The following is a 12,471-nucleotide window of genomic DNA, read 5'->3' on the forward strand; positions in this document are numbered from 1 at the left end:
CAACAGACCCTCAAGTCTGACTTTTTGAAGCAGTTTTAAAAAGCCAAACCACATGTTCCATTCTCTCTAAAACCTCTGTTTACAAACTCTTCTTTCCTTGGAGAAAGAAGAAATGGTCATGCTTTGCAGTCTTTAAACAGTATTAGCTGGTCCGTGGAAGGATGTGGCTACTCCCCATATACAACCACACCCTTGACATCTAATTGGGTTTAGTTTTCTATTTTACATGATGTTTTATCTTTTTTTTTCTCTTTGTAGGAGGATACTCCATCGAGACTTGAAGTCAAAGAATATATTTCTGAAAAATAACCTACTTAAAATTGGTAAGATGTCTTAAATGCCTGCTCTAAAGTACCAAGCAAGTTTATCCTAGATGCTGCCACAGCAAGCTGAAGTATGTAGTGCAAGCTAGCCCGGAAGGAATCCAGCCCTGGCTTCTGTAGCCTTCACAGATACCTGTTCCTACCTGCATGGAATGAACAAATCCCCAACACTTTGTTTGTGATTATCTGATGTAAACCGAAGGGTGAAGCACTTGCTAAGTGCCTGGCTGAGTTGGCAGGCATGCCTTGCATTCTGCAGCCCACTTGTCTGCTGCCTTCATTAGCTGCTGCAGGTTTCTCATCTAGGCTAGAAGGGGGCACCAGCTCCCCCGGAACTGGAGTTAGAGCTTGGCTGTGCCCTGTGGGTGCTATGGATTGAACCTGGGTCCTCTGAAAGGGTGGCCACTGAGTGCTCTTAACTGCTGAGCCCCCTCTCTAGTCCCCCTCACTTACCTTAGTCCACTCAACAGTGACCGTACATAATTTAAATGCAGCTATAATGGCTTTATTAATACTTAATTCCTCAGAACTGTACTCTATTGTCTAAGCATCACATAGGTTATTCATAGGGAAGAGAAGAATACAGGTCTGCAACTCATTAGAGAAGTCAGTGGATTCAAATTTTTATACGTATATTCATGAATAGTTTAAATCTTTGGAAATTTCCCCTGTGCCGTAAGTTGAGATCGAACTCTTCTCCCGGCAGGGGGATTTTCATGTCTTCACATTCAGTCCTTCCACACCCTCTGTTAATGATTACCAGACTCCAAGTGCCTTAATAAAAAGTGCCTTATTCTAATTTTCTGTAATCCCAGAAATAAAAGCTCTGAGGTTATATAATTCACTTTTCTCATTAAACCTCCTTTCTCCTGTAAAGCACATGTGTTTAAAACTGTTGACCACCATTATGTAATTTAAAACATCACTTGCTTTTCCCTTTAAAATGGCATGGGGCACTGCATAATAAATGAAGTTAAATCAGTTTTGGTTGTTAAATTCCAGTGATGGTTTTTGTTGTTTAAATCATTTACACAAATTAACCACAATTCCCAGGGGATTTTGGAGTTTCTCGACTGCTAATGGGATCATGTGAGCTGGCTACCACTTTAACTGGGACTCCCCACTACATGAGTCCCGAGGCCCTGAAGCACCAAGGCTGTGATGCCAAGTCTGATATCTGGTGAGTAGGCGGTGGCTGGCCCCGGCCACTTCTTTCTCCCTTGTCTGAGCGGTCCATCTGCTTTGTCTTCAAGATCATGCGCATACTCCGCCGTCCACTCACTCTGCCCCTTTTGGCATTTGAGCTGGTCCACAGCCAGAGGGAGAAGAGCGTGTGCAGCTTGTGATCCTCTGTGGAACTCATTTCAAAGCTTCTCGCTATTCATAGATGAGCCGCCGTTCCTGAACCACAGGGGAAAGTTCTTAATGTGGCCGAGACATTAAATTTTGATGTGCTTCGGCTAGCCTATTAAATAAAGCATTTGTAATCCTAAAGACTGTGCTTTATTTTATTTTAAGGTTAACTCGCAGCTCTATGGGGAATATGCTGCTCGTCTGCATTTTAAAAGAATTTTACTAAAGATGCTGGATTTATGGGTAACCCACATTTACCGTTTCCTGGCTTTTCAGTGATAGAGCCACCTGTGGTATTTCCACGGTGTTTTTGGACTAGGAAGAGCCAGGTGGGAAAAGGCCTCAGCCTGTCCTCTATAAGCAGCAGGCCCTATCCAGGGAAGGTCGCTGTACTTTGAAGGGAGCTTACATAATTTTCAACTTTCAAGAGTTGAAGGACAATCGAGTTGAGAGCTTGCTAATTAAGTAAACAATTATTATATGCAAATCAATGTTAAGCAGTTTTGAGCCTTCAGAGATGAGCAATGTGAAAAACATGTTCATTTTGTTTTCTACCGATGAGGAAATAGAAATGACCTTCTGTGTGGTGAGGGAGTGCAGGGCAGCTGCCTTAGGGCTCTTGGAAGGGTCCTTATTTCTCTGTTTACTTTAGCGCCTCTCTTGGGAGAGAAGCTGTGGAGATTTGCTCTGGCTCTGACTTCCACATGAGCCACAGCCCTTCATTTCAGTCTCTGAGATTCTCCACTGACTTGTTCTTGCTAGAGGTCAATTCCAGCCCATCATTTTTCCTAACCCTTTCCCACTTGCAGCTCACACCAAAGTAAAAAGAAAACTCCAATAAAAAGCAGAAAGTAAACATGACAAAGAAAAGCCACCAGGACCAGCTTTCTTTCCATTGTTTAACTGAGCGCTTGCTTCTTCCCCAGCACTACGCAGTAACCTGGATATAAAAGCAGAAACACTTGCCTCTTGCTCCTTATGGGAAACCTTGCCCATTTGGTGGTTCCTTCTACAGCTCAAATGCATCAATCCTGGGCTTTGCTGTGGCTAGTAGTTCCAACCTGCCTTTCTCTTCACACATAATTTTAAAAATGGATTTTTATAGATTTTAAAATAGGTTTACATATATACTGTCTCAGTGACTTATGTTATTCAAAGTTATTGCAGTGTACCATTTGACTAAGGGCATATCAGTTCAGGAAGCCGTTGTTTACGTTTCAGGAGTGCTGTACGGCAATGTACCTGGCCCCTTTAGACAGAGCATCCACACGGAGGCAATACAACCCCGGGGGAAACAAAGCCACTTCTTCACATCATCTGTGCCCATTCCACATGTTGACAGATTGCTCCTTATATTACATGAGAAATCATAAGAATATCAAGCAGTATTCCTGTGGTGTTTTGTGGCTGCAAAGATACCTGACACGTACAGAATCCATCCCAGCTGAAGGCCTGCTCCCCTACTGTGATTATAGACTACTCAGCAAGTATGAGCTGAGAGCGTCTCACCATCTTGACCCCGAATAACCACTTTATTATGAATTTAGTAATTACTTTGCTTGTATCTAAATCAAAACAGGCTTATCTAGTAATGAAATTTCAGCTGCCGAACCTAAAGTGGAATGAATATCGGAGAACTATTAATTATAGTGGCAGATAGAGAAGTGTGACAAGTGATCTTAGCGACACACTCAGGAAAATTAGATTGCACGGGGCTGAGAACCTCCCTCTGCCTCTGCCTCTGAGTGAGTGCCATCTATGTGCTGAGGTATATCTTCTGGGGACTAGGAGCACATATGAATAATTTATAGATGCTTTGCTTGTGCACTAATAGTGGGACATGCTATATTTATACTGCTTAAAAAGAATTAGTCTAATACTAATAACGTTTTCATTTGTTAACACTTGCCCATATGCAGCCTTACCTTCCTTCCGTAGTTTATTAGACCTGCTTGAATTTGATTATTTATAGCATTCAAGTACAGGAAGTTGCTCTCAAAAGATGACTTGGTTCCAAAAAGTTGATAGTTACTTGGAAAGTTACAATAATAACGGTCATCAAGGGCAGTGATTTGAACGCAGATGATGCATATAAGTGCTTGCTAAAAAAAGAATGTTTTCTCCACAGGAGAAATATAAATGTGACTTGTGTTCCTCAACCAGCTCTTCAAATTGATTTAAACTTTGAATAATTAGCATATATTTTTCAGATGGAAAAGGACAGTGTCTTGGAGCAATGGTGCTGTAATTAAGTAGGAACAAAGCACCATCTTACTGTTGATCTTATTTCCCTTATGAGAGTCAGTGAGGCTGCCCTCTGACCTGGGACCCTGTGTTTGTTGGGTGTTTTAAATGGGAGGGACAGCGGTGGGAATCACACTGGTGGAGTCCGGTTCATGCTTAGTAGTGGACCCAGGCTTTTGTAAGGTAAGCTTAGCTGCAAGTGCAGTAAAACATAGAGGGACCAGCACAGCCTGCTCTGCATGGCCCAAGGACACATCTTCACTGGAGAACAATAGTCACTCCCATGCCCATCCCCTCAGAAGGCATCCAAATCCAACAGCCTGCTGTCTAACCTGTATAGGAAGTGCTCTGGTTAAGGGTAAGCAGAATGACCCTTTGGGACATTTTTCTTCAGCAGCAACTCAGAAGGCTGGGGCGGGGCCGGGGGGGGGGGAGTGGTGGCATCAGTTGCTGGCACTGGAGCCCTTGCCAAGTTAGCTTATGTCTCTGTTTCTCTTTTCTTCCCCAGGAAGCAAACAGGTCCCTGCCAGTCTGTGTTCACTTAGAGCGAGCTTCAGGGTAAATCAGTCTCAGTTCCAGGGTTCTCCCCTGGTTTCACGGTCGAGGCTGTGCCTGCAGCAAACGGGTATCATCAAATGCTAGAGAGCCAACCGAGGGCTGTGGTGCGCACCGCACTGCGTAAAAGCTTTCACAGTCTCTAGAACTGCCCATGATGCATTGGCTGAAGCAGGCCCCATGCCACCTCCATTATCGACAGGCAAAGTGATGCCCACCATATGTAAAGGGAAGGGGAAAACATGGGAAGAACAGTCACCCGCCCAAAGGAGCCATCTTGAAAGGGTAGCAGGCTCAGTATAGGAAACACGCTGCAGGGGGAAGGTTGGGACCCACTAAAGAGAGAGGTAGGTGTCCCTGAACCTGGCACATCCTACCACTTCTCATGTTCATTGCCTCTTAAAAGAGCCCTGGGAGACAGCCTCACTCTAGGCAGCTGGAACCGTAGCCATTTCCTCTGTGCAAAGCTGCATGAGTCACACACGCAGTGGGGCTGTTGCGAGATCCAGCCTTAGTGGGGCGGTAGAGTGGGAACGGGCGGTCGGCCTAGTACTTGTGTTGTCAGTCTCTGCTCCGGGCGGGCGTCGTCTACGGTCCTCCCAGACTTTAAGCTTTGTATAGAATGCTTAGGTCCGGCCTCAAGGGTAGCAAGATGAAAAATACTCTCTCCTAGCTGGTTTTATCACATTGTTCCTCCCTACTGTTTCTCTCTCCCCTGGTGACTGGCCTTGGCCTTTCATTGGACAGATTTCCTGTAGAGGACACGGCAGTGCCTGGGGGTCCGCAAGGACCAGATCATCTTCCTTCAAACACTAGAAATTGTGGAGAGTATTTAAAGCTTTTACAAGCACAAGAAAATTTACCTAAACCCTGTTCCTTCTAAAATTGTTTTCTGTTTATATGGAGGATGTGCTGGAAGGAAAAATTCACTGTTTCTTGATCACACTCGCCCAATTTGAAGTGCTCACTACCCCCGTGTGGCTCTTGTATGCAGAAATATAGAGCATTTCCCCAGTGAAGGGTCTTCTGTTGTTGTGTCCTGTGCTGTTACACACTCAGCTACTTCAGGCCTTAATCCTTACCTGGTACTCATCCTGCCTTGGCCTTGAGAAGAGTGCCTACCGCTCTTAGCTGCTGGTCAATCAGTCTCTCTCCCCTTTCATCCCCTCTTCTCTTTGTCTGTCTGTTTTCTCCCACCCACCTCTCTCTGAGCACACATGCACACATGCCAGTAAACAACCTTGGCTGTCACTCCTCATGTGCCATCCACTTTTTAGAGTAGGCGACCAGTCCCAGAGATCTGCACATCTCCACGTCCCCAGCACTGTTATTTCAAGCAGGCTCTCTACCACATTTGCTGTTTGTTCATTCAGTTGTTGGTTTGGTTTTGTGGTTGCGATGTGGGATCTGGAAGGATTGAACTTGGGTCCTTGTGTTTACAAAGCAGTGTTTTTACCGACAGCTTTTACTCCAGTTCAGCTGCTGGTCTGAAATAGTCCCGTTGTACTCGCTGATGCGCGTTTGTCGGCTCGGCTTCCTCAGTTTTCAGGTCCCGTAGTCAGTTCATCACATCCTCCCCTTGGTTTCTCCTTACACTGCTCAATGTATTAGCCTGAGACATGTTCTCCCTCTCTCAAGAGCCACTGATTGGAGAGAGAGAGAGAGAAAGAGAGAGAGAGAGAGAGAGAGAGAGAGAGAGAGAGAGAGAGAGAGAGAGAGATTGTTTCTGATGTTTTCATTTGTCTTCATCTACTTGTACCTTAAGTACAAGGTCCAAAGTTTTCACTTAGCTGCTGAAAATAATGGGAATGGAATTTTTGCTTTTACCATCTAGCTTCACCGTTGTCAAGTGGAAACTCCGTGATGACCGAGGGACTGTGCTTCCTGTCTGGCTGCATTTCCGCCCAGCGGTGCAGGCGCAGCATCTGACCCACCTCTCTGCTGCTCCGTATGGGCACTGGGTGTTTGAAAAGCTTTGACGGGAGCTGTAGGACCCGCTGGCCTGCCATAAACTATTGTTATATAATATACATCGTCAGCATTTCAAGTAGCCAGTGTCACCTGTTGTGTTTTAAGTTTCATTATACTTGGGCAAGTTATGCTAATATTCAGTTCTAAGTAAGGAGGAATTTAGGTTATTATATATTAAAGGCAAACCCTGTGCTCTTGTATTAACTTTATATTTCTTTATACATTTAACTGTGGCCATTATGTATGCCTTCTAACTTTTTATTTTCTTTTTGAGAATTTCATGGATGAGTATTGTATTACATTATTTCCATCCTTTCTGCACCTCCTCAACTCCTCTCCTGTAGCCCTACTCCCAAGTTCATGGCCTCTCTTTTTATGATTATTGCTACAGTGTGTGTGTGTGTGTGTGTGTGTGTGTGTGTGTGTGTGTGTGTATAAAACCCACTGAGCCCATTTAGTGTTGCTCTACCTGGGAACTGGTTAATCCTTGGATTAGACATTTTCTCCCTCTCTCACCCCGAGAGAGAGAGAGAGAGAGAGAGAGAGAGAGAGAGAGAGAGAGAGAGAGAGAGAGAGAATGAGAGAGAAGTTGTTTCTGGTGTTTTCATTTCCCATCATATCACAGCAAATGGAAATATGACCTAAAGGATAATAAGATTACCCAGCACACCAGAGCCATGCACTGCTGGGGCAGGTTTCTGCTTGAAGGTCTGGCAGATCTTTAAAGGAGTAAATTTAGCTACACAGAGATGAGGCAGTTGTTTCATTTGCAATTCATTATCAGCCCATGCTTCAGAAGCATAGTTCTGGCAACTTGGACAGATGGCAACTTGGGGGATTTAGAGTGGACTATGTCTTTGATATACCCGGTCCCCTCTTTCCCTTGCATTGTGTATAGTGTGATCCCTTGGGGGATATATTTAATTCTTCAGAGTTGCAGGTATTTGGGGAAAAGAAAGGAATACAAGTCACAGACTTCTAAATAAAATGCATGTGTGTGGGCGTGCGTGCGTGCACGCGCGTGTCTGTCTGTCTGTCTATGTGTCTGCTTGTGCTTTTTATCTTTAAAAGGATGGAAGTTAGAAGGTGATACAGTAATTTTCACATAACAATATCTAGTTATAAATTGGAGAAAATAAAAACATAGATATATGTAGTGAATATAAACATGTTTTTGTTTTGATCCCAAGTGTGGGATGTGAAACAGACTTGTGTGAGGGCATGTGATGTTTGTCTGGTGGAAACAGACTTGTGAGAGGGCACATGATATTTTTCTGATCAAAGGGGAACTACCTCCTTTGAGGGCACGTTATTTGCCAACTGATAAACATCCTGCTAGGACTCTGAGAAAAAATAATATATATATGCCCCCAGAGGCTTGGCTTTTGGCTTTTGCATCACTTCACATCATTTGGCTGTACATAACTTGGAGCTGCTCCTAGAGAGGAAACGCTCCAGAGAACCCTTTGAGGTTCCAGGTTCTGGCTACTGCTCCAGGCTCCAGCTGTAGTGGTTGCAGCCTCTTTTGCTGAATTTCTGGTTTGCTGTTTGATGGATCTGCTGGAATCCTAACGACAAAGAGTGGACTCGCTCCAAGGAACTGAATCTACAAAGGTCTACTTCTCCTGTCCCCATTAACCTCTTTTCTCTATCTAGGCTAGGTGGGTTGGAAGGGAAGTAGAGTCATTAGAGAACCCCCCAAAAGTAGGTTTTTTTAAAAATCAAAGCCTACATATATATGTGATTATAGTTATTATAACAAACAATGTATCTAGGAGCTCAATTTTAAAATATATGACCGGGCAATCAAGACATCTTGATCCCAAATATCATAGGAGTTTGTTCAATCATGTTGTCTCATATTTCTTTTGCTAGCACTTGCTTCTTCCACGTGCACTGTGGCTTCGCAGGTCCCTTTCTACAAGCTGCTGGCTAATAAATGAAGCTTCCACTCATTCAAGCACAAGCACCTAACAATAGATCACAGTGACCTGGGTAAACAAATGAAAAGCAGCATGCCTGAAGTGCAGCTCAGAGGATTTCCAAGAAAGAGTAGTCACGTCAGTGATGTTTGGTTACTTAATCAGACCGTGGATCTAATTATTTCATCATCTGTTTAGCAGCTGTACAGCATCTTATAACCTTAATAAAGTCATCAAGCATGGCTGAGGTGGGGCTAGGTCTCCACAACACCAGGGCTCATTTGGTGATGCACTCACAGTTCATAGACCTCTAATCCCTGTTTACTTCTAAGCCGTGCAAAAGCAGAGTCCATGCTGACGGCCCCACCTTTTCTTTTCTCACAGAGGGTCTCACTGTATACCCCGTGTGTGTATTGATTAGACGCCCCATGTGCTATTGCCTAAGGCCTCAGCAATCATTAAAGGTGGGTCATAGCTCCATTTAAGATCTGAAGTAAGTTTGGAAGTCGACGGCTGTCTGAAAGGCTCTGCTGGATCCCGCCCGGATCTCTAACTGTAGTTGATCGGCAGTGCTCAGATGCAGCAGTGAGCGGCAGGCTGACACAGAGCCCACATGTGTGTAGCCAGGCAGTTGGGTTCACAATCCTAGTTTTACTGCCTGTGAACCACTTACCTGACCTAACTGAAATCTGACAATTGCCATTACAGTCACTGTTGTGAGGGTCATTCAGTGAGTGAAACTGTGTGAGGATGGATACAGTGCTTGCGATGCAAACATGGACCCTCAAGTTTAGCTCTCCAGAGCCCATATAAAAGCTAGGCTGTCATGTAGGCCACCTGCGATGATTTTAGCACTCAGAAAGTAGACACATGGTATTCCTGGAGTAGCTGGCTAGCTAGGAAATCAGATTAGGGAGCCCTGCATTCGAGTGAGAGACCCTACCACAATAAACAAAGTGTAGAGCAATCGGGCAGACACCCAGTGTCAGCTTTGGGCCTCTATAGGTACTTGTACACGCCCACACACCCCACACTGTATATATAAATTTGGTTATTATTTGTCTGTGTATATGTGTGTGTGTGTGCATGGGTAAGGAAAGTAGATTTAGCTTATAGTAGACACTATTACATTTTCAACTATCAGTTTGATTGTGCCTTTTCCATTTGTGTTATTGGTAAAGATGTTCACCACTCGAATTTCAAGACAGCTCAAGATATCCTGGGTCAGAGTTTGTGGAGTTTGAATAAGACTGGCCCCATAAGGTCATAGATTTGAATGCTTGGCCAAGGAGTGGCACTACCTGAGAGGGATTAGTTGCTGTGGCCTTGCTGGAGGAAGCGTGTCACTGAGGGCGGGATCTGGTGTTTCATATGCTCAAGCCAGGCCCAGTGCGTGTCTGTACGTGCTGCCTGTGGCTCTGAGTGTAGAACCCTCAACTACTCCCCAGCACCACGTCTACTTCACGCCTCGATGCTTCCCACCTCACTGACAATGAACTAAACCTCTGAAATTGTGAGCAGCCCCAGTTAAATGCTTTCCTTGGTAAGAGTTGCTGTGGTCATGGCGTCTCTTCACAGCCACAGAACAGCGACCAAGACAGAGACTGTTGTTCCCTTCTGGCTCATTAGAGCGAGGCGGAGTTTGTAGGGATTTGTTCTTTCAACCTCTGTCTTTTTTTTTTTCTCCTTAAAACCTTTTATTCCCAGCGTAACAAGTACTGATTTTGTCTTGTCAGTTTTTAGCCATTCTAGGACCATGCAGAATTACTACCCTGGGGTGCTTATTTGCATTCCTCTGATGTCTAATAATGTTACATCTCATGAGTTTTGATCACTTAGTATCTGTTCAAGATCTTCACTCTCTCTCTCTCCCCTTATGAAGAATAGTTTACCTTTATAGTTGAAAACAGAGTTTTCTTTTTGTTCCATTCATCATCTTTTTTCTTCTTTGCCAATACCATACTCTTATAAGAAATGAATTGTTAAACAAAACTGTTTCTGTGGCACTTCTACTTAAATTTAGAGTCATCTTGTCGATCCCTACATAAACAGAAAAACCCAGTAAGATTCTAACCACTATAGCACTGAGTCTGTAAATCATTTTAGGAAAAATTGGCATCTTCCTCTTACTGAATCTGCAGTGTGAATGCACCTACCTTTCCCTCGGCTGCTCTTGTTTTTTGATTTTCATTAATATCCCTTATCAATATAGTGTGGCCAGCACTGTAGGATCTGGCACACCTCTTACGGGGTTTATTTATAGATATTTGTCATTTTGTGGTGTTAGGCTAAGTGGCACAATTAATTTCACGTAGAAAGTGCTCTTGTTTCTGATTTAAAGAGCAGAATGGCCTCTGTATCTAGCAAATTTGCTAATGCCACTTGTTATTTCCAAAGATTTTTAGAGTCTTTTGAACTTTTTATGTACTCAGTATTCCTCACCTCTTCAAGTTACAGAGGCATGATGCTGCGCCCTGCCTTTATGTGGGTGCTGGTGACCCAGACTCATAGCCTCAGGCTTGCACAGAAAGCACTTTACACACCGAGACACCTTCCTGTGCCTCTTTCTGAAATGTACACAGTCCCTAGTACTACACCTTTCTCCATTCTGATGATTATGGATGTGTTTTTTCCTTCCTGTTTTTTTTTTCAGTCTTGATAGAGATCTATTAAATTTTCTTGATTTCATACATTCTCTTTAGTCTGTTTTTAAAATAGAATCTTTTATTTATTCTTTGACCATTTCATATATATAAACAATGTGACTTGATCATATCTACCTCTTAAGTTCCTTCTTCAACTTTCCTCAGGGACCACAGACCATTCCAGTGCCTTCCCCAGCTTTTGGTAACCCGCTGTTTCCAATTAACACTGCATGTTGGAATGTTGACAGGTCTTGTTGCGTTGATCTTGTGCCGGTATCTATAACTTTAGTGAATCTGTGTGGGCGATGGCCGTGTCGTGTTCAGAAGACAGCATTTCACAGCACTCCTTCCTGTCCTCAGCTCTTACATTCCTCTGCCCTTTCCTGTGACATCCCCTGAGCCTTGGTGGGTGGTTGACATGGACGTCCCATTTACAGCTGACCACTTAATAGTTGCTTATTCTCAGCATTTTGGCCAATTATGAGTCTCAGCATTAACTGATGTCCACTGTAGAGAGAATCTTCTCTGGCCAAGATTGAGGCCAGCATTGGTTTATATGTGTAAATGTAAATGTTTAGGAGACAGTGGTGGAGCATGGCTGCGATCCGAGTACTCTCAAGGCAGAGGCAGGCAGATCTCTGTGAGTTCAAGGCCAGCCTGGTCTACAGAGTGAGTTCCAGGACAGCCAGGGCCACACAGAGAAACCCTGTCTCAGAAAAAAAAGACAATTTAGCAAGTTATTGTCTTTTTTTTATGCTGTACTTTTTTCATGTGATTTTCTTTCTGTGTTTTGCATAGAAAGTATTGTTTTATTATGATGTGTTCAAAGAAAATTTATTTCATTGATTCTGTTTCCTCCTTTTCAACCCTAGCATCTGCTCCTATATATAAATTATCAAGTTTGACTTAGATCATAGATTTAAACCTTTATTTCTTTATATATCTAATGTTTTTGGTTTTGTTACACTTTCATTCAATAAGCTTTTTGTTAAGAACTTTTTTGGTATATATCTCTTAATTCTTAAACAGTTGGAGGTTTCTTACCTGCTTCTCCTGTCCTTTCTCTCTTTGAACGTCTGGCTTACTTGCTCTGTAGCCAGAGAATATGCTCTCAAGGTTTTGATTCTTGAACTGGTTGAAGCTTGTCAATGGCCCCACGCATAGTCAGGATTGATAAATGGCTCATGAGTTCAAGAAAATAATGTGAATGTTGTCATTATTAGGTGCATTAATGGAAATTCGCTAATTTGGGTAGTTGTGTTGTATTTATTTTCTCCATCCTTATTGATTTTGATGTCTGTATGTTCTGTTAGGTATTGAGATGATGATAAACCACATGATTGAACATTTATTTTTCCCTTTAATTCTGATCTCTCTCCCTCCCTCTCTCTCTCTCTCTCTCTCTCTCTCTCTCTCTCTCTCTCTCTCTCTCTCTCTCTCTCTCTCTCCACACACACA

The 12,471-nt window shown here is 43.4% G+C and overlaps 1 protein-coding gene across 1 annotated transcript in view; it reads left to right on the top strand.

Moving 5' to 3' along the window:
- The window catches only part of NEK11 (NIMA related kinase 11), a 205,745-nt gene that overhangs the window by 60,021 nt on the left and 133,253 nt on the right, over positions 1-12,471 (top strand). The window contains exons 5-6 of the mRNA XM_084754389.1: positions 259-323; positions 1,377-1,503. Of these exons, the coding sequence (XP_084610515.1) occupies positions 259-323; positions 1,377-1,503 (192 nt within the window). The remainder of the gene's footprint in view (positions 1-258; positions 324-1,376; positions 1,504-12,471) is intronic.

Source organism: Acomys minous, assembly GCF_964271855.1.
Source record: "Acomys minous genome assembly, chromosome: 13".
Taxonomy (NCBI): domain Eukaryota; kingdom Metazoa; phylum Chordata; class Mammalia; order Rodentia; family Muridae; genus Acomys; species Acomys minous.